A 26,420-nucleotide genomic window follows, 5' to 3' on the forward strand; every position below is an offset into this window, starting at 1 on the left:
ACCTTTCAACAAGAACACTGAGTGACTACTTACTACTCTCTCAATTACAATATTATAAAGGCATTCATAAATGGAACAATTTCAACCGAATGTACTTGAGATTTTTAACCCATCCTCTGAAAAATAAGATTTTGCTATACTTTCCCCTTAGACAGTTAAGCAACATAATGTGGTAACTCAATACCTGTTGGAAGACTATTGTGTCCTGATTTTGTAACAGGAGATTCTTGTACTACACTTCCTCGATTACCCACAGCATTTGACATCCAGTTATAGAAACTCACAGATGATGGTTCAGATAGCAAGGGATGTTCAGATAACATATCAGTGGCTACTGTATTTCCTGAAAATAAAATGTTTCTTAGTATTATTTATATACTAAGGAGCCCCCAAAAAATTTAATTTACATAACTATGTTTGAAACGCCAGGTTAAAATATATGTTTGCAGATGGTTTTAAATTCTCACTGCATAATGTTGGCATTTGGATATTACTGCATTAATAAAAAGCTTATTTTTATTATAATAGGGAAAAATTCTACGTTGCTGGTCTAGACGCATACATTGACATTAGTCAGTGCTGCAATTTAAAAATGCAAAGTAAGGGCATGAAGACTCCAAAAAGTTACAAACAGAACAATGGATTTCTAAAATATTTTCTCAAAGATAAGATATAATATGTGAGATTAGTTGTACTGCCAAAGTATATATCTAACTAAACTTAAGTCCTGTTTCAATTCAATTCCCCCATAAATACAAACATGTAATTGTCAAATCTAGAGGATGTACCTGTTCTCGTTAGGGAACTACTTTTCACAGCAGCACTGCTTCTCTGAGGAGTCCCTTCCAGGAGGTTGTGCAAGCTTGGGAAGCTTCCGGTCAGGTAGCTGAGTAGACTCTCCTTCCTTGGACTCTCCTTTACTGGCATCCCAGCACGTCCAACATGCACTGGAGAATCAGTGGCAGTATCTCCACTGGTATAGCTCAGAGAATGATATGGATGAATTCCCTACAGAAAGTGTAACTTAGGGTTATTATGTATATAAAAATGACTGCTGATAACTACAACTACTATTACTATTACTGTTGCTATAACTGTTAGCTATTTTGCACATTAATACCAAACTGATCATGTCTACTAGGATTGTGGTGAATCCTTTTTACATACATCCTTAAATGCATGTAAAAATGCTTTATAACTCTATAGTATAAGACAATGGGCCACTTTTATTATGAATATTATAATGAAGCACATTCACTTACTTTAACCATGGATCATTAATTCCCTTTATTTTTGTTTTTTGTTTTTTTTTGAGATGGAATCTCACATTGTCCCCTGGGCTGGAGTGCAATGGTACAATCTCGGCTCACTGCAACCTCTGCCTCCTGGGCTCAAGCGATTCTCCTGCCTCGGTCTCCTAAGTAGCTGGAATTACAGACACCTGCCACCATGCCCGGCTAATTTTTTTGTATTTTAAGTAGATACAGGGTTTCACTATGTTGGCCAGGCTGGTCTCGAACTTCTGACCTCGTGATCTGCCAGCCTCAGCCTCCCAAAGTGCTGGAATTACAGGTGTGAGCCACCGCACCTGGCCATTAATTCCCTTCTTAATCTGATGAGGGAGTCTGGTGACAAGACATAAAACCACATAGCACAGTATATCAAACAGAGGGTGGAAATGAAGCACTATCCTTACCGAAGGAGCAGTAAATAGAATATTGAAATTTCAGAAAGTTATACATTGGGTATTTGTGGAAGTGCCAAAGAACATTCATATGGGTAGCAAAGAAAAACAGTAGCTTGAAATATTTATATCACTGCTTATTTACTGAACCAGCAAACTGATACCTAGACACAATATCCCCTACACAAAATATTCCCTAGAAAAACTTGCTGCTTCTACTATTACTACTGCTGCTACACACACACACACACACACAAATTCAACTTTTAATTAAAATCTTTATTGAATAAAAATGTTTCAGACTAAGCCAGACTAAGAAAGCAGAATGTTTTACATCTCTAAAAATATTAAAGCTAAATCTCTATAAATGCAGCAGAAAGAAAAGCCTACAGCTTAAAACACCTCTCCCTCCCATACATACAATTTGGAATATCAATTATGTACAACAAATGTACTCAAGTTTATAATGTCGCAAACCTTAAGACTAGAAAATCATCCCAAGAAAAAGGCCTATAGTTGGTTTAATTTCACCCTGGGAATACTGTCTGCAATCAAAATCTGCAATACATTTCAGAGCTAATAAGTATTTAAAAAATTAGTGTCTCAAAAAGAGGACATCAGGAGTGAAACGCAGGGTTCAGAGGTCTGAGCTCAAGTGATGTAAGGCAATCCTCCTTTAAACTTCGGTTTGCTCTAACATGCCTGGGATTACAGGCATGAGCCACCGCGCCTGGCCAGAAAGTTAAAATTTTAACTTTTTTAGTGCTCAGAAAGGTGAACTAGCAAAAAATGAATAACTACCACCAATAAATAATTTATCAAGGGTCAGATATTGTTCTAAGCATTTTTCATGAATTAGTTATTTCTCACAACAACCCTCTTCAGAAGGTTACTATTATAATCTCCATCTTACACCAAGGAAACTGATATACAGTTAAAACATTCAGTTAACATACAGTTAAAACTTGTTCAGTTACAGAGCAACTAAGTGGCAGGGGCAGGTTTCAAACCAAGGCAGTCTCGCTTCCAAGGTGGCAGTCTAACTACTTTGCTATATATGTCTCTTATCAAGCATCTATTAAATTCGTAAAACCAAAAAAATTTAAACCATAAAATAGTCTAACCGAAACCACCTAATGATCATGCACTGTCTAAAAGTCTTCTCATTAAAACTGATAATTATAAGATTATCAACATTTTCAATTTTGGATTTTATTGAATAGAGTATTCAATAAACTGAAGACAGTCCTAAAGCTTAGTAGTTATAGTGGTTCTTAATCAACAGCAGTTACTGATGATATAATTTTCAAAGAAATATTTAGACTGAAATTACAAATCAAGTAAATTTCGACACAAAAGTGCTATCTGAATATTGAGGGTAGACATCTAACATTTAAATTTGAGATTTAAGTCTTTCCCTGTTAAGTCTAAATAGCTCTAACCAAAAAATTGCAATAATATACCTTTATTTTTAATGCAGAGTCACTATGGGTATGAGTTTTAGAAAGTTTCCTCATTATCTCAGCTCCAGTTACAGGTCCAGAGCTACCAGGTGGGGGCCGGTTAGCTGTTCCTTCTAATAGCATTGTGTGCTCACTGACTGTGGCTGTAACAGTTCAAAAGAATAAATGAGTAATAGATTATCAGATATTTTCTTGAAACATCAGCCCCAATGTTTCCAGTTACATAACAACATTCAACTTTCATATTCCTTGACAAATATTTGTTATTCCTCCCCCGATACTATCACTCAGTTTCAAGAAAGGAACAAATGGCTTTTATTCAGTCTTTCACATACTCGATACCCAGACCAAAATTCAATTCAATTAAGCTCAAGAAAGCAGACTGCTCATAGATTAACAGAGGGATTTGCAGACAATGGGAAGGGAAGGGATATTCAGTGGACTGGTTTTCCAGCTTTTGTGTAGATTTGAAATTTTTCAAAATAAACAATAAATAAAATCTACACTATTCCTCATAACCCATTTGTTAAATATCATGTTATTTTTAAACCTAAGCTTGGCAAAGTTTTACATATCAGTGTTCTAAAATCTCTAATTTTAAGACTATTCTTTCAATATTTTTTTCAAAACCATCATAACATGCATTTTCAGTCAATATTATAGGTCATAATAAAAATTAACGTTTGGCAAAGCATTAAGGTATGCATGTACATTTCATAAATGCATATCTGTTCTGACATGACCATTGTGTTGACAAAACTGTAGGCTGAGTGCAGGCCCACAAATTTACATAAACCCAGGATCAAGCAGGCATCAGGTAAAAAGACAAAGGCCCCTGGAAAATAATGTGGCATAGGGAAGATGACAAATAAAAATTTTAAATAGAGGTTTATGTGTTTCATTCAAAAAACTCTACATATATTAAGATACTTTTGTCCTGAATAGATTAGGAGAAGTCTACTGTATTTCACAAAATTAAACTTATAAAATCAAGTCAGTATGAAGACTCCTAATCATTACCACGTATTTGGCCAATAAAAATCATCCTTGTACATTTAAGCCATGACATTTTCTACTTTGGGACACAAATTACTAAAATTATCATAAGTAGCATGTTAACAAGTATGTAATATCTAAAATCTCCTATTAGTAATTTATTAATAACTGTGAGGAAAAAGAAAGGGTGTCGACATTTTTAAAGAGGTATATTAACTTATCAATAGAAGATGCATAATATCTAAGCAAAAAAAAAACTACAGTAATTTTGTTGAGTAAGAAAATACCCTAATTGTGAAGTGCAAGAAAGCACTCAATAGAGGCTTACAAAACTACCTGCATCAAACTCGAATTCTGCGCCATCAGCACTAGTATCACTTTGAAGACCACCCCCATTGTCCAATCCAAGTCCATCTTCATGTTCATGGTCCATAGCTATTTGAGGTTTCAGAGGCTGAGCTGGTCTATGTAAGCTAACTCCTTTAAAGGCTGGTGTCACCACAATAAACTTCATCCACTGCCTTGCCAGTGCAACTAAACCTTTCTTCAAAGTTACCAAAGCAGGAAGTCCATCACTCTGTAACAACAATGATGTGATTATAAATAATCTAATGTAATAACAACAGTTATTATTTGTTTTGCATATATTTATTCAAATCTCATAATCTCCATTTAAAGATAAAGAAACTAAAACTTAGATGTTAAGTAATTTGTCCAAAGTTGTCCAAGAGAGTCAGGATTTCAGTTATCAGTAGAATATAGAATCTAATCTCTAGACACAACATTTCATCTTTCTGTAATAAAACAACACAATAGCATAGGTCAATATGACACTAGATGTGGGATGCAAAATTGGAGTTTTCCTTAAGAAGCATTCAATCTACATTTTTTGCCCAAATGAAAAATCAAAATGTATTTTGAGCTACTTGGAATATTCAATAAGCAAAGAGGAAGTACAATTATTTCCTGCAAAGACTTGGTAACTATAACCATTTTAACATTAAAAAAATAAATTACTATAACTTACGTAGTATGCTAGACGTAGATGAATTTGTAACTGCCTTGAAAGTTAACTGCATTATCAGTAATAATTATATAGTTTAAAATATACTTTATTTCACATGGTGATAATTGTAAGAAACTTTTGGCTCTTTTCCTATTACCTTAGTCTAATTACCTTGCCTTAGCCTAAAGAGAAAATCTCTAACTCCTCTCCATCCTATTTCCTACTATTCCTCATTTTAGGATAAATGGCTGATTTGATTGAAGAGCACCATTTACTAGCGGGCAGGAATCACCCCGTTTACTATCTGAGGAACACCAATACCATTAGCCTGTCCTTTCATTCCTAGCCTCGTACTGGAGCATGTCGTGCCTCTTCCTCTTACATGGAAAGCACATCTGGCAGAGCATCCACCCATGAGGAACACCTGCCATTCTCTCTGTTCATGCTTCTCTACCTATAACTACACAGGCAAGTTAGGCTTAATCTGTAGATTTCCTAGTCTTCAATTCATAGGGAGGGAGTAAAAAGTACTACGCCAGCCTTAGGTCTAAGTGTCTTTTTCATATCCAACACTTATTAGAGATTCTTGACTTGCCTGACCAATGGCTTGACTGGCAATTAACAATACTGATACATTGGTCCCTAATTTGACTAAAGATTCTTGTGTATGCCCTATTGGCCAGCAGCTTGAAGAGAAGAGAGACCCTAAAAGTTCTAAAACTCTAATCATGATATGTTATTTGCTTTTCTAGAGGCAGACATGGATTGTATTTATTTTGTGCAATAATATATTCTCCCCTCAATCGTCAATTGGTCCCTGTTTCATCAAACTATATGTGAAATTTGGCTCTGGTAATTATTGGCTTGCCTAAAAACTCTTTATAACATTAGCTTCCATGACAGCACTCTTTCCTGGTTCTCCTACCTCTTTCTTTCCCTTTTCATCACTGTGTACCCCTTTCCAACCACCTACATCCCCTTTAATTTTGGCATTCTTCAGGATTCCATCCCTGAGTAGTTTCTTACTCAACATAGCATTCCTAGAAATCTCATCCATGTCTGCAGCTTCTGCTAGCACCTTTATGCTGGCAACTCCCAGATCATGAATCTGAACACACTCTTGTCTATAGAAGTGTCTTTTTTTTTTTTTTGATACAGAGTTTCGCTCTTGTTGCCCAACCTGGAATACAATGGTGCAATCTAGGCCCACCACAGCCTCTACCTCCCAGGTTCAAGAGATTCTCCTGCCTCAGCTTCCCTAGTAGATGGGATTGCAGGTGCCCACCACCATGCCTGGCTAATTTTTTGTATTTTTAGTAGAGACAGGGTTTTGTCATGTTGGCCACACTGGCCTTGAACTCTTGGCCTCAGGTGATCTACCCACCTTGGCCTCCCAAAGTGCTGGGATTACAGGCATGAAACACCAGGCCCAGCCCTTAGAGCTGTATTTCTAACCATTCCCACATACATCTTAAACCCTGTGTATCTATCAGTGGTCCACCAACAGAATTGAAGCCTCCTTCAAACTAATGTAGTTTCAGTAACTTACCATTGTAGCATCATCAATGATGGAGTAATTTGCCTGGTGCAGATAGTGGTGTAGTATATTACATAGTAAACATGAAGGATTTTCTTGGAGAAAACGAGCGACTTTTGTAAGTCTGTTGTATTTACTTCTTAGAGGAAAATGTACACTTTTATTCTAAAATCAAACAACAACAATAGATTTAGAGTGATAGGTATGAAAGAGCCTACAAATAAAAGATAATTCAGTAATTAATAACTTGTAAGTCTGGTATTTTCCAACAGCAATTAACAATAAGGGGTCATTTTCAATACTGAAGTTTGTATACCTAACATTATTTAAAGACATACCTCTAATGCTTCTGTCATTATGCATCCCATAACAGCACAAATTCTCAAGGTTCCCTCAGTTTCCAATTTGTTTAAGGATGACTTGAGTTGGTCAATAGGAACAAGCCATGCACCAACAGCTGGCGTTGCAGTGCTTAAAAGGTTCAGCTGCCTTTTAACATAAATAAAAAATTATAAAAACAAGGGTCAAAATTTGTATTTCAAATAATCTCCCACACCTACTGTGCTTGGTGGATGTTTTACTCAGACAGAATTACTTTCTTATCTTTTTGAGCACTGATAAATGATGAAACATAAACAAGAGATGTAAAAATAACAAAACAAAGGACAATAGAAAAGAAAGAAAAAACAAGCCTGTCAGAGATAAAAAGAGTAAACATTTCTAAGGAAGGAGAACATGTAAAAATAAAACTAAAGTACTATGAAAGAAATTGGGTCAAACAAGGTGAGAATAATGTCTACAGAACATATGAAGTAAAAATGATGAAAAAGTAGCAACCTTAATACTATACATACCAGAAAAGTAATTTAAAAAAATATAAAACAGAATTGCATGCTATTTTAAATAAAGAAATATCAAGGGATAATACTGTATTTTAAAGACTCTTTACCTAGAAAATACATGCGTGTGAGATCTCACATTGGTGGGAGCTGCAAAACTAAACCAAATTTCTTTAATGGTCAACTTCATGCTACAAGAATCTGGAGGAGGAGGCATCAGAGGGAGATCTTTTTTCAAATCATCAGATTCTACTCCTTCATCCTGTATAAAATAGAATGCCAAAAACTTACTGGCATACAGCACCTTAAAACCACTAACACAGAGGCTAATGCTTTAAGTGTAACACCTTTTCATCAAATCAAGTTCTACAGATTAATACCCTTACATCAAACAGGTAATGTAAAGCTTGCTCAGCAGAATCAAAGATCTAAGAACTAAAAGGCTTCAATTGATCACTTCATTTAATCACATTTGTTAAGGTATCTTGAGTGTTAATTCGTCAAGGTAAAGACAGTGAGAGAAAGATCTGCAATTTCCCGGGGCTTCGATAACTATTAAATTGGAACACAGGTAACAGAACTAAGGACTTCTGCTTCCCACTGTAATCTGCTTTCCATTCCATTTTACTAGAATATTTCAACTTCCAAATAAGGTGCAATAAAAAATACTAATGTAGAGCATGTTCAAATAAATAACACTTCAAAATTTTATTTTTTATTTATTTTTTATTATACTTTAAATTTTGGTATACATGTGCAGAATGTGGTTTATTACATAGGTACATGGGTGCCATGGTGGTTTGCTGCACCCATCAACCTGTCATCTACATTAGGTATTTCTCCTAATGCTATCCCCTTCCCAGCCCCCTAACCCCACAACAGGCCCTGCTGTGTGATGTTCCCCTCCCTGTGTCCGTGTGTTCTCATTGTTCAACTCTCACTTATGAGTGAGAACATGCAGTGTTTCGTTTTCTGTTTTTATATTAGTTTGCTGAGAATGATGGTTTCCAGATTCATCCATGTTCCTGGAAAGGACATGAACTCATCCTTTTTGATGGCTGCATAGTATTTCATGGTGTATATGTGCCACATTTTCTTTATTCAGTCTATCATTGATGGGCATTTGGGTTGGTTCCAAGTCTTTGCTATTGTGAACATTGCCACAATAAAGATACATGTGCATGTGTCTTTATAGTAGAATGATTTATAATCCTTTGGGTATATACTCAGTAATGGGACTGGGGATCAAATGGTATTTCTAGTTCTAGATCCTTGAGAAATCACCACACTGTCTTCCACAATGGTTGAACTAATTTATAGTCCCACCAACAAGGTAAAAGTGTTCCTGTTTCTCCATATCCTCTCCAGCATCTGTTATTTCCTGACTTTTTAATGGTCAGCATTTTAACTGGCACGTGATGGTATCTCATTGTAGTTTTGATTTCCATTTCTCTAATGACCAATGATGATGAGCTTTTTTTCATGTTTGTTGGCGCATAAATGCCTTTATTTGAGAAGTGAACTTTGCTCACTTTTGATATGTGTGTGTGTTTCTTGTAAATCTGTTCAAGTTCTTTGTAGATTCTGGATATTAGCCCTTTGTCAGATGGATAGATTGCAAAAATTTTCTCCCATTCTCTAGATTGCTTTTTCACTCTGATGTTAGTTTCTGTTGCTGTGCAGAGCTCTTTAATTAGATTCCATGTCTATTTCAGCTTTTGTTGCCATTGCTTTGGTGTTTTAGTCATGTAGTGTTTGCCCATGCCTACGTCCTGAATGGTATTGCCTAGGTTTTCTTCTAGGGTTTTATTTTTTATGATTTTAGGTCTTAAGTTTAAGTCTTCAATCCAAACTGAGTTAATTTTTGTATAAGGTATAAGGAAGGGATGCAGTTTCAGCTTCTTCATATGGCTAGCCAGTTTTCCCAACACCATTTATTAAATAGGGAATCCTTTCCCCATTGCTTGTTTTTGTCAGGTTTGTCAGAGATCAGATCGTTGTAGATGTGTGACATTATTTTAGAGACCTCTATTCTGTTCCATTGGTCTATATATCTGTTTTGGTACCAGTACCATGCTGTTTTTGTTACTGTAGCCTTATAATATAGTTTGAAGTCAGGTAGCATGATGCCTCCAGCTTTGTTCTTTTTGCTTAGGATTGTTTTGGCTATACAGACTCTTTTTCAGTTCCACAGGGAAGTTAAAGTAATTTTTTCCAATTCTGTGAAGAAAGTCAGTGGTAGCTTGATGGGGATAGCATTGAATCTATAAATTACTTTGGGCAGTATGGCCATTTTCACATTACTGATTCTTCCTAACCACAAGCATGGAATGTTTTTCCATTTGTTTGTGTCCCCTCTTATTTACTTGAGCAGTTGTTTGTAGTTGTCCTTGAAGAGGTCCTTCACATCCCTGATAAGTCGTATTCCTAGGTATTTTATTCTCTTTGTAGCCACTGTGAATGGGAGTTCACTCATGATTTGGTTCTCTGTCTGTTATTGGTATATAGGAATGCTTGTGATTGCTGCACATTGATTTTGTATCCTGAGACTCTGCTGAAGTTGCTTATCAGCTTAAGGAGATTTTGGACTGAGACGATGGGGTCTTCAAAATACATAATTAGGTTGTCTGCGAACAGAGACAATTTTACTTTCTCTTTTCCTAATTGAATACCCTTTATTTCTTTCTTTTGCCTGACTGCCCTGGCCAGAATTTTTAATACTATGTTGAATAAAAGTGGTAAGAGAGGGCATCCTTGTCTTGTGCCAGTTTTCAAAGGGAATGTTTCCAGTTTTTGCCACTTCAGTATGATATTGGCTGTGGGTTTGTCATAAATAGCTCTTATTTTTAGATACATTCCATCGATACCTACTTTATTGAGAATTTTTAGCAAGAAGGACTGTTGATTTTTGTCAAAGGCCTTTTCTGCACCTATTGAGATAATCATGTGGTTTTCGTCATTGGTTCTGTTTATGCGATGGATTATGTTTAAAGTTCTTATTTAATATGCTACTATTCTGAATCTGTATTGAGAAGTAGGAATACTTTTGAAATGTGTAGCCACCACTCTGCAGAATGCAAGAAGGTAAGAAGCTCAATTTTTTTGAGTATAAACAAGTTTTTTTCTTTTTATTCCAAATCCTAAACGTGTCACACCACCACATTGCCTTGTTACATAATTTCTTGATAAAAAATGAGAAGTCAAAACACTATCAATTGATATATACTTTATAAAAATGTTGTCATATATTTAGAAACTTCAAAGACAAATTGAAGATTTATCCTAAAAGACTTGTAACTTACTTATTTTTAATTATTTTTAATTTTTGTTCACACATAATAGGTGTATATATTTATGGGTTACATGAGATATTTTGATACAGGCATGCAATGTTTAATAATCATATAAGGGTAAATGGGGTATCCATCACCTGAAGCAATTATCCTTTGCTACAAATAAACCAATTATACTCTTATTTTTAAATATGCAATTAAATTTTTTACTATAATCACCGCCTTGTGCCAGCATATACATCTTACTCTTTCTATTTTTTGCACCATTAACCATCTCCACCTTCCAGCTCCACAACACATACTAACATTCCAAGCCTCTGGTAACTATGCTTCTATTCTCGATCTCCACGAATTCAAGGGTTTTCATTTTTAGCCCACACAAATAAGTGAGAACATGTGAAGTTTGTCTTTCTGTGCTTGGCTTATTCACTGAATATAATGACATCCGGTTCTATTCATTTTGTGGCAAATGACAAAACCTCATTCTTTTTTATGGCTGAATAGTAATCCATTGTGTATATGGACCACGTTCTCTTTATCCATGAGTTTGTTGATGGTTGCTTCCAAATGTTGGTTATTGTGAACAGTGCTACAATAAACATGTAAGAGCAGCTATCTCTTCAATATACTGATTTCCTTCTTTGGGGTATGTACCTAGCAATGAGATTGCTGGATTGTGGGTAGCTCTATTTTTAGTTTTTGCGGAAACTTCCAACTGTTCTCCACAGGGGTTAAACTACATTCCCACCAACAGTGTACACAAGTTCATGTCCTTTGCAGGAACATGGATAAAGCTGGAAACCATCATTCTCAGCAAACTGACACAAGAACAGAAAACCAAACACCACATGTTCTCACTTACAACTGGGTATTGAACAATGAAAACACATGGACACAGGGAGGGGAACATCACACACTGAGGCCTGTCAGAGGGTGGGGGGCAAAGAAAGGGATAGCAGAGAGTGGGGGCATGGGGGAGGGATAGCATCATGATTAGAATTTTTATTAGTTTTCTTTTTGCTTGTTTGTTTATGCAAGCAGTGGTAAGTTGTTATCTTAAAATAACGGTTTATAAGACAGTATTTTCTATATTTTATGTGGTTTTTACCTTTGGTTCTGTTTATGTGATGGATTATGTTTATAGATTTGTGTATGCTGAACCAGCCTTGCATCCCAGGGAATGAAGCCACATGCACACATATGTTTACTGCAGCAGTATTCACAATAGCAAAGACTGGGAACCAACCCAAATGCCCATCAGTGATAGACTGGATAAAGAAAATGTGGCATATAAACATCATGGAATACTATGCAGCCATAAAAAAAGATGAGTTCATGTCCTTTCCAGGGACATGGATAAAGCTGGAAACCATCATTCTCAGCACACTGACACAAAAACAGAAAACCAAACACCACATGTTCTCACTCATAAGTGAGAGTTGAACAATGAGAACACACGGACACAGGGAGGGGAACATCACACACTGGGGCCTAGCAGGGGGTGGGAGGCTCGGGGGGATAGTAAGGGGTTGGGGGATAGGGGAGGAATAGCATTAGGAGAAATATCTAATGTAGATGACAGGGTGATGGATGCAGCAAACCATCGTGGCACGTGTATACATGTGTAACAAACCTGCACGTTCTGCACATGTACCCCAGAAGTTAAAGCATAATAAAAAAATTTAAAAAAAAATTCCATAATTTAACTTCATCTCTACTTTTTAACTTTTTTATTGTTTCTATTTATCTTATTGCACTATGTCTTGAAAAGCTGTAATTATTTTTGGTTCATCTTTTAGTCTTTCTACTTGAGTAGTTTACATGGCAGTTACAGGGTTATAACATTTTGTGTTTTTCTGTCTACTTACTATTATTACTCAGTTCTGTGCCTTCAGATGATTTCTTACTGCTCATTAACATCCTTTTCTTTCAGATTAAAGAACTCTCTTTAGCATTTCTTGTAGGACAGGTCTAGGGTTGATGAAATCCCTCAGCTTTTGTTTCTCTGGGAAATTCTTTACTTCTCCTTCATGTTTGAAGGATATTTTTGCCAGATATTCTATTCTTTTAAAAGTGTTTTTCCTTCAGCACTTTAAATATGTCATGCCACTCTCTCCTGGCCTGTAAGTTTTCCACTGAAAAGTCTGCTGCGAGTCGTATCAGAGCTCCATCCCATGTTACTTGTTTCTTTTCTCTTGCTGCTTTTAGGATCCTTATGCTTGACCTTTGGGAATTTAATTATTAAATATCCTGAGGTAGTCTTAATTGGTTTAAATCTGCTTGGTATCCTATACCTTCTTGTACTTGAATATTGGTATCTTTCTCAATGTTTGGGAAGTTCTCTGCTGTTATCACTTTAAATAAACTTTCTACTCATCTCTTTCTCTACCTTCTCTTTAGGGTCAGTAACTCTTAGATTGGTCCTTTTGAGGCCATTTTCTAGATATTGTAGGCATGCTTCATTCCTTTTTTCTTTTGTCTCCTCTGTGTTTTTTCAAACAGCCTGTCTTCAAGCTCACTAATTCCATCTTCTGCTTGAACAGTTTTGCTATTAAGAGACTCTGACGCATTCTTCACTGTGTCACTTGCATTTTTCAACTCCAGAGTTTCTGCTTGATTCTTTTTAATTATTTAAATTTGTGAAATTTATTTAGTAAGATTCTGAATCCCTTATGTCTTTTACCTTGAATTTTTTTGTTTCCTCAACACAGTTATTTTGAATTCTGTCTGAAGGGCCACACACCTGTTTTTCCGGGATTAGTCCCTGGTGCCTTATTTAATTCATTTGGTGAGGTCACAGTTTGCTGGCTGTATGTTCATCAATGTCTGGGCATTGAAGGGTTAGATGTGTACTGTTGTCTTCACAGTCTGGGCTTGTTTGCACCCATCCTTCTTGGGAAGGCTCTTCAGGTATTCAAAGGGACTTTGGTGTTACTAGTTATTGGTCAGCACAGTCAAATCTGCATTAGGGGGCACTCCAAGCCCAGTAACACTGTTCTTGCAACTTACAGAGGTACCACCTTGGCGGTCTTGGATAAAATCCAGAAGATTCTCCGGATTACTAGGCAGAAGCTCTTATTCTCTTCCCTTAGTTTCTCCCAGAGTTCCTCTCTCTGTGTGCTGAGCACCCTAGAGCTGGGGAAGCAGTGACACAAGCAACCCTGTGGCTACCACCACTGGAACTGTTTAGGGTTAGACCTGAAGCCAGCATAGCACTGAGTCTCACCCAGGACCTGCTGTAACCACTACCTGGCTTCCATCTATGTTTGCTCACAGATCTAGAGCTTTACAATCAGCAGGTGGAAAAGCCAGCCAGGTGTGAGTCTTTCCCTTCAGAGTGGTGAGTTCCCAAGGCTCTGGGCAGATCTAGAGATGCTATCCTTGAGGCAACAACTGGAGACAAAAACCTTATAAATCTACCTGGTGTTCTATTCTACCATGGCTGAGCTGGTACTCATATCGCGAGACACAGTTTCCCACTCTTCCCTTTCCACAGGCAGAGAGCCCTCACCCCATGGCCACCACCATCACAGACCCATGGGGAGTACTGTCAGACTACCATTGATGTTCACTTAAGGCCCAAGGGCTGTTCAGTCAGCTTGTGGTGAATGCTGCCAGGCCTGAAACTCACTCTTCGGGACAGCAGGCTCCCCGCTGACCCAGGGCAGCCCGGAAATGCCATCCAGGAGCCACATCCGGGAATCAGGAACCCCAAGAGCCTGCTTAGTGCTCTGCACACTGTGGCTGTGCTGCCGTCTAAGGTGCAAGACGCCTTTACTTTTCCCTTTGCTTTTCTCATGCAGAATGAACCTCTCACTACAGCCACCACAGCTAGGAATGTGCTGGATTGCACCTAAAGCCAGCACATAGCAGAGTGCCACCCAGGGCCCATGATGTACTACCTGGGTATTGCTGCTGGTTATTCAGGGCTCAAAACCTCTTTAGTCAGCAGGTGATCGATTCTGCCAGGACTGGGTCCTTTCCTTCAATGCAGTGGGTTCCCTTCTGGCCCAGGGTGTGTCTAGAAATGTTGTCCAGGACCTAGGGTCCTTCACAACTCTTCTAAGTACTAAATGATGATGTCTAAAAGGCCACCAGATACAATTCTGGAGCTCAGGTGAAAAGGTAGTGCTAAAGATGTGGCCAGTAGGAAGGAGAAGTGTCATTAAATTATGGAAATGGCTTAGAAAATGAAATTTGTCAGGGAGTAGACAAATAAGAAGAGCCAAGAACAGAACATGGGGAGAATACCACATTTAAGAAGATGAAAAAATTCCACAGGGAAATGGACCAATAAAGTCAGAGAACCTAAAGAAAGTAATGTTAGCAAATTCAAGGAGGACTTTCAGCAAGGAGAGCAGGATCTGAGATATCAAGAAAGATGCATGAATTCTGTCACATATTTTAGCAGCTGAAGGAAAGGGAAAGAATGGCTAAGTTCTTCCCAGCTCTTTTGTCCAGTGAGTGGCTATTGTATTTTTAAATTTCCTTAATTACAGCGATAATCCATCCCCCAAACATTTCCAAAGACCTCCAAATAAAACTATGATTAAACTCATTAAATTATACATTAAATAAAAACAAATGTTTTAAAAAGAAATCCCTAGGAATCTGGCAGGTAAAGGTGAGTACCCCCATGATTACTAGATAAGCATACTACATTTCCTAATTAAAAGGTGGTTTCTTTGGAAGTTTTTCCTCTCCAATTGGTCTAATTTTCAAAGTGATCCAAAATATATGTATGTATAAGAACAACAGTTACTAAGTTCTTACTATGTACTGGATACTAAGCTAAGCCCTTCATATGTATTGTCTGCTTCAATCTTCACAATGCTGCAAGGTCAATATCAAGACCATACTCCCGGTTACCGGTAAAGAAACTTAAGAGAAGGTAAGGAACTTGCCCCAGGTCACCGGTTCATGGCACATTTCTTCAACCCCAAATTTGGAATATTTTTGTTGTTGCTGTCACTGTACTCAATATAACCCATGTAATTCTACCACAATAAAAATAAAAAATAAGTTGCATATAAGGTATTAATCAGAACTCTAACTGAAATAAGCAGATACTGACAAAAATATTTAGAACTGACATAACATATTACCAATACCAAAATGACTCCTGCTAAAATCTCTAAAACCTATAGGTGGGCTTCTCTTAAATTTTATTAATTTGTTATTCCAACAAATACTTATTATCTAATACGAGCAAGGCATAATGCCAGGACTATGATGAATATAAATGTATCTATGATATACTTCAGAAATCATATTCTAGTAGTATATTCACCAACATATTCTGACTAACATTTAAGCAGATATCATAAATCCAAAACAGGAAAAGATAGGCAAATATACTCCAGAAACTAATTTTGAATTGTGAATGTAGTTTTGTTAGTTTTCTAAAGCATCATTATTATTATTAGAAAGTCACTGACTTGTTCATCTGAAACAGAATTTCCATTTAAGTCTGAGGAAGGGCTTGTCCGGTCACATGGAAGATTATCATCAGAGACATCAGTATTATAGCCACTGCCAGTTGGAGAATCAGAAGAATTATTGGATGTCAGCACTCCACCCCTTTCTGTGTCACTAGCTTTACCCATAATTCCAAAACCGTTATATAAAACAGCACCAGACTGTCTTCCTCCTATAAAAATAAAAAAGTATTTATTATAAATAGTCAATAAGTGTGTTAATGCTGTACTCTACAATATCTGGCATAAAATTTCACAAAGGCTATTTCTTTTTTTTTTTTTTTACCAAGTGTTTACCCTTATCTATAAAAGTAATGTAACATTGAATTATCAGGTAAATAATTGTAGGTATATATAATTACTACTACGTATAGTAGTTACTGCATTATCTATGACTAAATCTAAAAAAGTGTTATGGACATTGCAACCTGCCTTTTTGAAATATGACTCAATAATATATAGGAAAGTAAATATAATTATACGTAGATATTTTTCACTAAAGACTTTACCATTTTTATATTCTATATGGCATACTACTACTAATGAAAGATCCAGTTTTCAAAGATACAAAGTTTCAAAAAATTGGGTGGCTTTATATTTTATCTGGGAACTTTTTCTGAATAACACAGTGTTCTGTTCAAGCTCTACCTAGTTTTGAAATCACATACTTAAGCAACTGGTATGGGGTGCTCACCCCTGGTAAATAATCCCAGATACCATACTTCCCACTTTGTTATGTTGATTCAGGTTACTGAAAGCCATGATTGTTCAAAACATTTCTACAGTACAGGGCAAATTTGTCCCCTACTTAAGCAGAATTCAATAAAAAATGCTTGCCTTTAATGGTTAAATTTTCAAGTCCACATTCAAACATTATCCATCCCCATTTTTCTTGGCTGGGACCTATTCGAGTTACATCTGGAACAGCTTGCTGATCAGTTTCATCCACAAAAGTAAATTCATCCAACTCTTCAAGAGTAAATAAAACTTTGGACTTCTCAAAAGGAATAGCAGTGATGGCACAGGTCCCAATGTCTATTATCAAGAGAGGAAAATGGCCATTTTTAAAGACATAAGCTTACATAAACAAACAAACATTTGGACATCTGGCACACTGGTTACCTTTAAGATATCTTAGTACTCTGTCAAAAAGATAGAAAAATAAACAAATTAACTAACTTTTAGAATAATGCTGCCTAAGAGGAAGAAGATTCCGTGATTAACAAGTTGCTTAAAGGTAGTATGAATTTGTTGCTGAATGATAATAGGATACTCTAAAAAATATAAAGTTAAAGATGTCCTAAATAGTTAATCTTCATAGTAGTTTTAAATACTTTCATCTCACAGAATAAAAAAAATTTCAATTAATTACCAAGCCTTAGGAAAAACATTATTTTCAAGGCAAATTATAGCTTTTACTAAAAGACTGTTTTATACTAACATATTTTATATAACTACAATTTATCACAGACCTTGTCACAGTTCCATTGTTTACAGATACACCATGGAAATTAACAACCCGAGTGCCTGGGAGAAGTTTTATTTTATCTTACTTTTTTCATTTCTTTCTCTAATTATCACTAATGAATAATTTTTAAAAAGAATATTAAAAACATATGTAAATTTACCATTCAAAGATAACTTATTTATATTTAAAGTACACTGCCTTCTAGCCCTTTAGAGATCACTTTGCAAATCCAGCTCTGGTTCCCATTTTTCATGCAACAGTAAACCATGATAATTTCCTGAGCTCATTAAAAGTTTTTCAAAGATATCTTTTTTTTTTCCTCACATTGAAAACTTTTATTTTGAAAAATAAAATACAAAAGTCATTAAGTTGTAAAGTATAATGGTAATTTCCCAACTTCTTAGAAACAATAAAATGAATCATTTAAATAATTTTTAATATTACCCGCATCAATGCATTTAAACAGGCACACATGTTCTACAAAACATTAGAACATGTAAAGACAACCTATTTCAAAAAGAAACTGTGGAAGTCTGCTTACAGGATTCCATTTTTAAACCCTCCCCTTGAACACCAACTTCATAATCTGATAAGAAAAGAGGACAAGAGCAGTTTTAACAGGAAACACATGTCCGTTTTGGGCTCCACATCACAGGGTTGTGCATGGAATCAGGATCAAGAGCTCTTTACTCAGGAGGCAGATCCCTCACAAGGCCCAAAGGTGTGTGGACACCTCCATCCTCTCAGTGGGAGGAAACTGGCAAAAGAAGAGAAGACGAAGAGGAGATGCAGCCAAGGTGCAGAAACTCGGAAGAGGGCAGCCAGTCCCAGAAATTTCCCGTCACTGAAAAGGCAGCCTTCTTTCCTCAGGTATGGAAGAGGCTCCTGGTTCTGCTACTCCACTTGCTCAGTATGGTTTTTCTTTAAGAAAGTCAGGTAGCTGGAATTCTCCCTTATAGACGCTTTGAGTGTTTTCAAGAATTTTCGGATCAGGTTTCCCGTAGTTAGGTGGGTTGGCATATGTGTCATATCCAAGTTTGGCAAGCATAGGAGCAATCACTGCCATGTCTTGCAAAACATCTGGTGCTATCTTCCCAACCCATTTTCATAGAGCTCCTACACTGACTGGCTTGATGACTTGGTCTGTAGATCTCTCCACTTTTGACAGAAACACTCCCCTAGCTTTCCCAATTATCTCTTCATGGTGCAGTACAGAGTGGTTCCAGGGAATATGGAATAACTTTAAGAGTGTTCTCATCCACCATTCACGATGTAAGACAAGCTATTCATAGTGAACCAATATGCAGTTTTTATAACCAACCTTCATACACTGGTTATACATGGTCTCTATGGCACGATTCCACTTGGTCAAGCAGTCCCTGTAGCTGCTCAGGTCAAATCCAGCTATAGTAACTTTTCGAGAAATCATCGAATGTACTGATGCCCAGCCATCTCAGACCATCAGGAGAAATTTGGCATTGAGGTATAATCTAGCAAGGTAAGTTAAGGATTTCAGGGCAAAAGGATCTTTATTACATAAATAAGGGGCTGGCTCCTCATGCTTAATGATGATTTCTAGTAAGAAGGCTTGCATGGCAGAATCCAGCACCTTATCAGTAACACCGGCCTCATCCAGCCAGATCTTCTCTTTACTTAACCGTGATCACATCTGCTTCAGGGCCAGGATTCGAGGAATGACCCTGGTTTCCTCTCCATAGCGAATGTCAGGATGCGCATCCAGCATGGCCCTCATGAGTGTGGTTCCACTCCGAGGCACACCTCCAATAAATATTAAAGACATATCTTTGTGATAGGCAAAGGTCTTGTTGGCTTTGAGGTCCAGGCCAGTTCTTATGGTGGCCCTTGTGCTCTCTGATTTGACTGGCTGGCTGCATTTCTCTAACTGGTGATGGCATTCCATGGCATGCGGGCCCAAATAAAACACTGTCACAGAACATCACCAGACGTGCCAATAGTAAGTTCTGCTTCAGCTTTCCAACCACCTGGATGTGGTTATCTTGTTATTAAACAGATATTTTGCTCAAAATGATTTTCGGAAAATGTTCAGGCCATGGAAAGTCTACTTGAGAAAGATGACCAACATCGTGGATGAGTGAGGAGCCGCTGTGCTGCCTTGCCAGCATCCTGGGCTCAGCCGCTAGTTCCACCACCCTCAGTCGGGGGCCACACAGGAGCTCACCCTCACTGCCAGGCGCCAGTGCTGCCAGCCCAGCTTGGCCCTGCAGAGCAGCGCTGCTGTGACCCGCACCTGCCTCAGCAGCCTTCAAAGATATCATTTTAAGAGCCATATAATACTCCATCCTATGGAAATGCCATTCTTTGCATTTATAATGAAAAAGTATTCCTCAGAGAGTAATTCATCTACATTTTCCTATAATTTTCTCATTTAGTTATTTAGTTTTTTTGTATTTGTCTTTAATCTCATACTTATTCAGATTTATCAAAGTTCCAAAAATTATGAAAAAGTGTGCAATGAAAAGCCTCTAACACCACAACCAGACATGGAGATTGCCTCCCTATGAGGGTAATAAATATGAGGTTATTAAATATCCTTAGGCAGATACCGAATGTACATATAAGCAAAGACATCTACATTTTTGTCACATTTTTACAAAAATGTCCACCTTGGAATTTTGTTAGGAGCTTTGTCTTCGATGAGAGTTTTTTCTTCATGATAATGCCTTTCAAAATTATATAAGATACTGCTTATGGTCTGTATAATACCTAAGTGCAAACTGGTTACCAGTGCAAACTACAGAGCAGATAAATGTCTCCTCACTCAAGCCACCACATCTTTTACCAGTTTTAGGACGACAGATCTTAGGCAGTCAAGAAAAGTTCCTTGAAAATCTCAGGTCAAATGCTTTTGAGTCTCACACATGGGATGAAAAAAAAAAGCCCCGAGAAAGTGAAAAAATAGTTACACAGACCCAGAAATGCAGACCAGAATCATGGAAATGTCAGAACCTATAAAATACAGTAAGCAAACTCAATGAATTCATTTGTTTATTCAGGATTGGGCTCCCGTCCCACATAAAGAGCAATCATCTCAAACACAATTAACAAATCTAATTTTTTCTGAATTGAATCTCTGACATTCTGAAATCATTTAAGCATCTAAATGAGAAAATGTGCTAAATAAGAGTCAAAAATATTTAAATGATATATAACAAACCACTCTACTTTCCTTTTACCTCACTAGTAACTTCAAGAGAAATGCGTCACCTTATTGCTGCTATATTTTACAGACTCTCTGGTTTTGATTAATATTACAATTAATTCTAACACTGTTTTATAAACAGAATGATTAAAGAAATAAGAAAGACTATAAAGATCATGTCCTCTCTGTTCTATAATGAGCAAGCAAATAGCATGAAAAAAACACATGGGAGACAGAAACAGTTCCTAATTTGGGTCATACCAATTGACTTTCCTACCAAAGTTTATTTTCTATTCTGTACAGAATATGAGTGACAAGTAGCTAAATACCATGTGTTCAATATAGGGAGAAATATCTTTCTCTTTCTTGTAGAATACTCAAATTGTAGCAATATTCAAAGGAAAAAACCATATTCTCTTTTGCAAAATCATCTTACATTTACATATGCCAGGGAAAAACATATTTGTTCTAGAATCCTACCTGTTGTATCAAGACCCCTAAGTTGCCCGTGAACTCGATGAATGTTTAACTTGGCTGCAATTTCTTTTCCTTTTTCTGCTCCAGCATTTGATCTGAGAGATCCAGATGACTGAGGCTGCATCTTTGTGGCGTGAACATACCTATCAAAATTCGATGTTCTACCAGGTTCTGCATTGTTTGAAGTCTCCTCAACCACACCTCTTTATGAAAAAAAAAAAAAGAGAATAAATGTTTAACATTTAAATAATACGGTTCAGAGAAAACATTTAGCTAAAAGGTTTGCTTTTAAAAAAAAAAAACACTCTACTATTACCAACAGTAATAAAAAAATTCTTCAATGTTTACTGAAAGATATTATGAATAGAAACAGTAAAAAATTTTTAAAGACATACTTTACTAATCTATAAATTAATATTTGAAATTTCAAAACCAGTTTTGAGTTTTAACATTACATTCTTCGAAAAGTATTAAAAAGATGATCAAGGCTTGCTTTTACATCCAGCAAGATAATATGGCTCAGATTAATAAAATCTTTCTTACCTGTTCATACGAACTTGTGTAGCAATTCTGTCAAAACACAATGCCACTAGAGAAACATGAGTCACACTCCTACTGGGAGCTGTAGTTGGAGATTCTTCCACTGAGGCTTGTAACAAGCATAAGTTTACCTAACACACACACAAAATTTCAAAACTCACAAGTGAAAAGTTATTACAAACATAAAATACGCATAAAAATGAAAAACTACGTTAAGAATGTAATACCTATGTATCTGTCAGTGAAGACGAAGTTTATGAATACAGATTCTCATTTAAAAATCCTAATTAAGGGCCGGGCGCAGTGGCTCAAGCCTGTAATCCCAGCACTTTGGGAGGCCGAGGCGGGTGGATCACAAGGTCAAGAGATCGAGACCATCCTGGTCAACAAGGTGAAACCCCGTCTCTACTAAAAATACTAAAAATTAGCTGGGCATGGTGGTGCGTGCCTGTAATCCCAGCTACTCAGGAGGCTGAGACAGGAGAATTGCCTGAACCCAGGAGGCGGAGGTTGCGGTGAGCCGAGATCGCGCCATTGCACTCCAGCCTGGGTAACAAGAGCAAAACTCCGTCTCAAAAAAAAAAAAAAAATCCTAATTAAATTGTTATTGGATGGATGTGGAACATTTTACTATTACTTAATATTCTGCTTAACTAAACTATCTAGATTACATTAAATCTACATTAGATCACAGGAATAAAACATTTTTTAATATTATGCACTGTTCTACCATTATTCACGTTGGTAACTAAAAAGGACAAACACCATCAAAATGCTCTCCTCTTTCAGAAAAAAAGTTTTAAATATAAATGGTTACCTTTGGTATGCTAACATTAGTCTGAAGTCCTTTAATTGTTACATTATCTTGCTTAATTGTAAGATTGGTCTGCGCTTGTCCTTGGTTAGTCGTTCCTATTGTAGGGTGCTCAATTTTTGTTCCTCTAACATCTTGTTTGGAAGATAACTAAAAAGATTGTAAGTGAAATTATTTCAAAAGCTTTTCATAACTTCCGCATCATCCACAACAGCAACTCACTTATTCACTCTGCCCCTCTATGCCCATCTATGTGCCAGCTGTGTCCTAGTTTTACATCCCACCTTAAAATCCAAACCTTTGATAATCTAGGAAATAGACTGACAGCAGAGGGTTGAGAAAAGTAATACATACTTTTTCGCTATAAAAAATGATACAGTAGTTATAGGCATTTTTTAAGATCATTAAACTCTACTGACTTAAAAGGAAACTTGGTTTCTGATAATTGGCCCGTTTTTGGCTAGGAATATTTTCAGATTTCTTTTTTTCACTCATCTACTCTATCACATGAAATGTCAATACATATTAAACAAACAGTTCACTAAAATAATCAGTCTCACTTTCACCTCTCTTCTAGTCCCTACTCCAAATATAATAAAGATAAATTTGAACATCAAATGGAGAAGCTCTGGAAGAGCACTGGGATATGACTGCTAAGCAACTGGCCTCGTGCGTGGCTAGAATCACAATGTAAGTAGACTATCACACAATGAGAGGTACTGGCTTGATTCACTGAAATGAACGAGGAAAATCTCAAAAGTAGTATTAAGATACAAGTCATCTAATCATAGAGGAAAATCAAAACATAAGCAGCTGTCTTAGAAAAGCAAGGTGTCAGTTCAAGAGAATATTCATTCACTTAGGGCTAAAGCTCTTTAGAAAAGGCTTGGAACTAAGCTGCTTCTGAAATAAAAGAAACAAAGCTATTTAATATATTTTTAAGTAAATGTTTTTACTACTATTCAGTCCACAGTACAGTTATATGTCCTATCTTTTATGGAGCCAATGACATCTAAAGGCTTTTAGAACATGTCTATATATGTTGATTTAACTTGTAACGAAAATTTTGATCCATTCAAGTTTTTCAAGTTTGAATATTCTGTACACATGATAAATACCCAATTTGCTATGCGCAGTAAATTAAAAACTTCTTACATTTTCTGAGAAGGTAGTCTTGCTATTTTGGACCGCTTCCCTGAGAACTTTAGCATGAAGATCATCTACAATTGCAGCTGGATGTCGGGTACTAGCACAATGAACCATTGCTTCAATATATCTGAGGGAAAAAACAGTAAATGAAATATTTAAATGTCACTAATCCTACAACTTAGCTTATGTAAACATATCATGAAACGCAGCACCATTTGAATATGTACAACAATCGCTCAACATTGAAATGAGAATGTCTAAGCCACATATTTAGAAATTATACAAGGGAAACATTTCTGAGGTTATCCCTACCATTACTTCCCTCACTCCAAGATGAAGTGTTCCAGATTGGGCAATGATCTTTTCTTTAACAAACTCCTGAATAAGATTTCCTGTGTTTGTCATTTATACAATATCTCATAAGAATCTTAACAGTGTAAACTATCAAAGAAAACCATGTGCTTTTGCAGGAAAAGGAAGATTTTCATGAAAGCTCATCTTCACTGAACCCCTTTTCTCTTCTCAACTGTTTCCACACCACTTTCATTATGTTTCATTCTCATTTTTATTCATGTTAGTTTCATATAATGTATATTGTATTATTGCAGTATAACAATAAATTTGAATATACGGTCAGCTCTCCATATCTGTGGGTTCCAAGTCCACACATTTAACCAAGTGCAGACTGAAAATACAGTATTTGTGGGATGTAGAACCCACCAATACAGAAGGCTGACATTTTTTTTTTTTTTTTTTTTTTTTTTGTATTTTTTTTTTTAGTAGAGACGGGGTTTCACCATGTTGACCAGGATGGTCTCGATCTCTTGACCTCGTGATCCACCCGCCTCAGCCTCCCAAAGTGCTGGGATTACAGGCTTGAGCCACCGCGCCCGGCTAGAAGGCTGACATTTTATCTGCGGGTTCCACAGGGCCAACTTGCAGCTTGAGCAACTGTAGATTTTGGTATCCATAGGTGTCCTGGAACCGATATCTGACAGATATGGAGGAACGACTGTAATTATTTAGGCTGAGAAAGTAGCAAATGATAACTAACTGAAACATAGATATTTTCATCTTTATTCAATCAAAACAGCTATCAATCATCCTCTATATGAACATAATGATGTCACATATAATTGTAAATCTCAACAATCTTCTATATGAACATACCATATTACATATACGCATCATATCACACAGAGTAACCACTGTATAAAGCAATAACTGTATTTTTAGACAAAATCAATACCTGTCTAAAGCTTCAGCCACCAGGGGAGTCAAAACGATATCAACAGTTCCTTTTACTTCAACTATGGCTGTTGTCCTGGTCTGGGACACTGGTTGATCCAGGGTCCACTCTTCTGTTAATGTTTCATCATCTGTGTTATCAGTGAGTTTTTTATCCAACGGAGTATATGGTGTACTGTACAATTTATCAAGCAAATCATACATTAAAAAGACCATGAATTAGAAGTTGGGGCTTCCTTAAGATAGTGAACAAACGTATTCATTATAACTGAAAATTTTATGGAATTAGACTTGTTTTTTTTCAGTCTCACTCTGTCACCTAGGCTGGAGTGCAGTGGTGCGTGCAATCTTGGCTCACTGCAACCTCCTCCTCCCAAGTAGCGGGGATTACAGGTGTGTGCCACCATGCCTGGCTAATTTTTTTTGTATTTTTAGTAGAGATGGGGTTTTGCCATGTTGGCCAGGCTGGTCTCAAATTCCTGGCCTCAACTGATCTGCAAGCCATGGCCTCCCAAGGTGCTGGGATTGCAGGTGTGAATCCCATGCTTGGCCTAGACTTGACATTTTATGTACCAAAGACTTTTCAAAGACAGGCCAAAAGAAGTATTAAAATGTCAATTGATCAAATATGGCTAATACATCAAATGAGAAAACTTTTTTGATATATTTATCTGATACTCCTTTTCTAAATTATAAAAAACATGATACTGAATTCTTATTAGTCACCAATTTTGATATGCCAAGTTATAGCATGTTGAATACATATTATTTGAATGCTACTGACTACTTATAAATGTAGCCAAAGCCATGGCAGACAAAGAGCTGAAGTTTTTCGGTAATTTATTCTTAATATAAAGTCCATACTCAAATAAAGTATGATTGATTATTACTCAGAATAAACCCTATCCATCTCATAATCAAGGAAGAATAACTTCAAAAGCATGTTATTTTTACTTACTTTGAAGTTGATCCTGAAAGTTGCATGCCTCTGTCTAGCAAAGAATTAGCCGTGAGCCCCTGCTTGATAACCTAGAATATAAAATACTATAGTCTAGATTTTTAATATTTCTCTAACTTTATAATATCAACTGATAAATGTAAATATCTGAATTACCTAATATGATTTTGTTATATTTGATATAAATGTTTAACAGACAAATTGAGGAAATAAAAGAATACATTCAATTGTCAGTTGCACTTTGTTGATTCAAATGGCAGAGCAGGGTTGTGAGAGTAAAATACTACAAC

At 36.5% G+C, this 26,420-nt stretch overlaps 1 protein-coding gene and 1 pseudogene across 10 annotated transcripts in view; both read right to left on the minus strand.

The window, feature by feature from the left end:
- BLTP1 (bridge-like lipid transfer protein family member 1) overlaps nt 1-26,420 on the minus strand; it is a 217,450-nt gene that overhangs the window by 95,127 nt on the left and 95,903 nt on the right. For all 10 annotated transcript variants that reach the window (XM_039479082.2, XM_074396938.1, XM_074396937.1 and 7 more), the window contains 15 exons: nt 26,131-26,201; nt 25,174-25,347; nt 23,931-24,051; nt 22,779-22,925; nt 21,965-22,092; nt 21,425-21,624; nt 17,133-17,330; nt 16,257-16,468; nt 7,636-7,787; nt 7,025-7,175; nt 6,699-6,851; nt 4,480-4,720; nt 3,148-3,290; nt 789-1,008; nt 185-343 (listed from right to left, as the gene is read on the minus strand). In XM_039479082.2, coding sequence (XP_039335016.2) covers nt 185-343; nt 789-1,008; nt 3,148-3,290; nt 4,480-4,720; nt 6,699-6,851; nt 7,025-7,175; nt 7,636-7,787; nt 16,257-16,468; nt 17,133-17,330; nt 21,425-21,624; nt 21,965-22,092; nt 22,779-22,925; nt 23,931-24,051; nt 25,174-25,347; nt 26,131-26,201 — 2,470 coding nt within the window. The remainder of the gene's footprint in view (nt 1-184; nt 344-788; nt 1,009-3,147; nt 3,291-4,479; nt 4,721-6,698; nt 6,852-7,024; nt 7,176-7,635; nt 7,788-16,256; nt 16,469-17,132; nt 17,331-21,424; nt 21,625-21,964; nt 22,093-22,778; nt 22,926-23,930; nt 24,052-25,173; nt 25,348-26,130; nt 26,202-26,420) is intronic.
- Nucleotides 18,072-19,760, minus strand: LOC104652691 (protein-tyrosine sulfotransferase 1 pseudogene; annotated as a pseudogene).

The sequence above is a fragment of the Saimiri boliviensis genome, chromosome 3 (assembly GCF_048565385.1).
Source record: "Saimiri boliviensis isolate mSaiBol1 chromosome 3, mSaiBol1.pri, whole genome shotgun sequence".
In the NCBI taxonomy this organism is placed as follows: Eukaryota; Metazoa; Chordata; class Mammalia; order Primates; family Cebidae; genus Saimiri; species Saimiri boliviensis.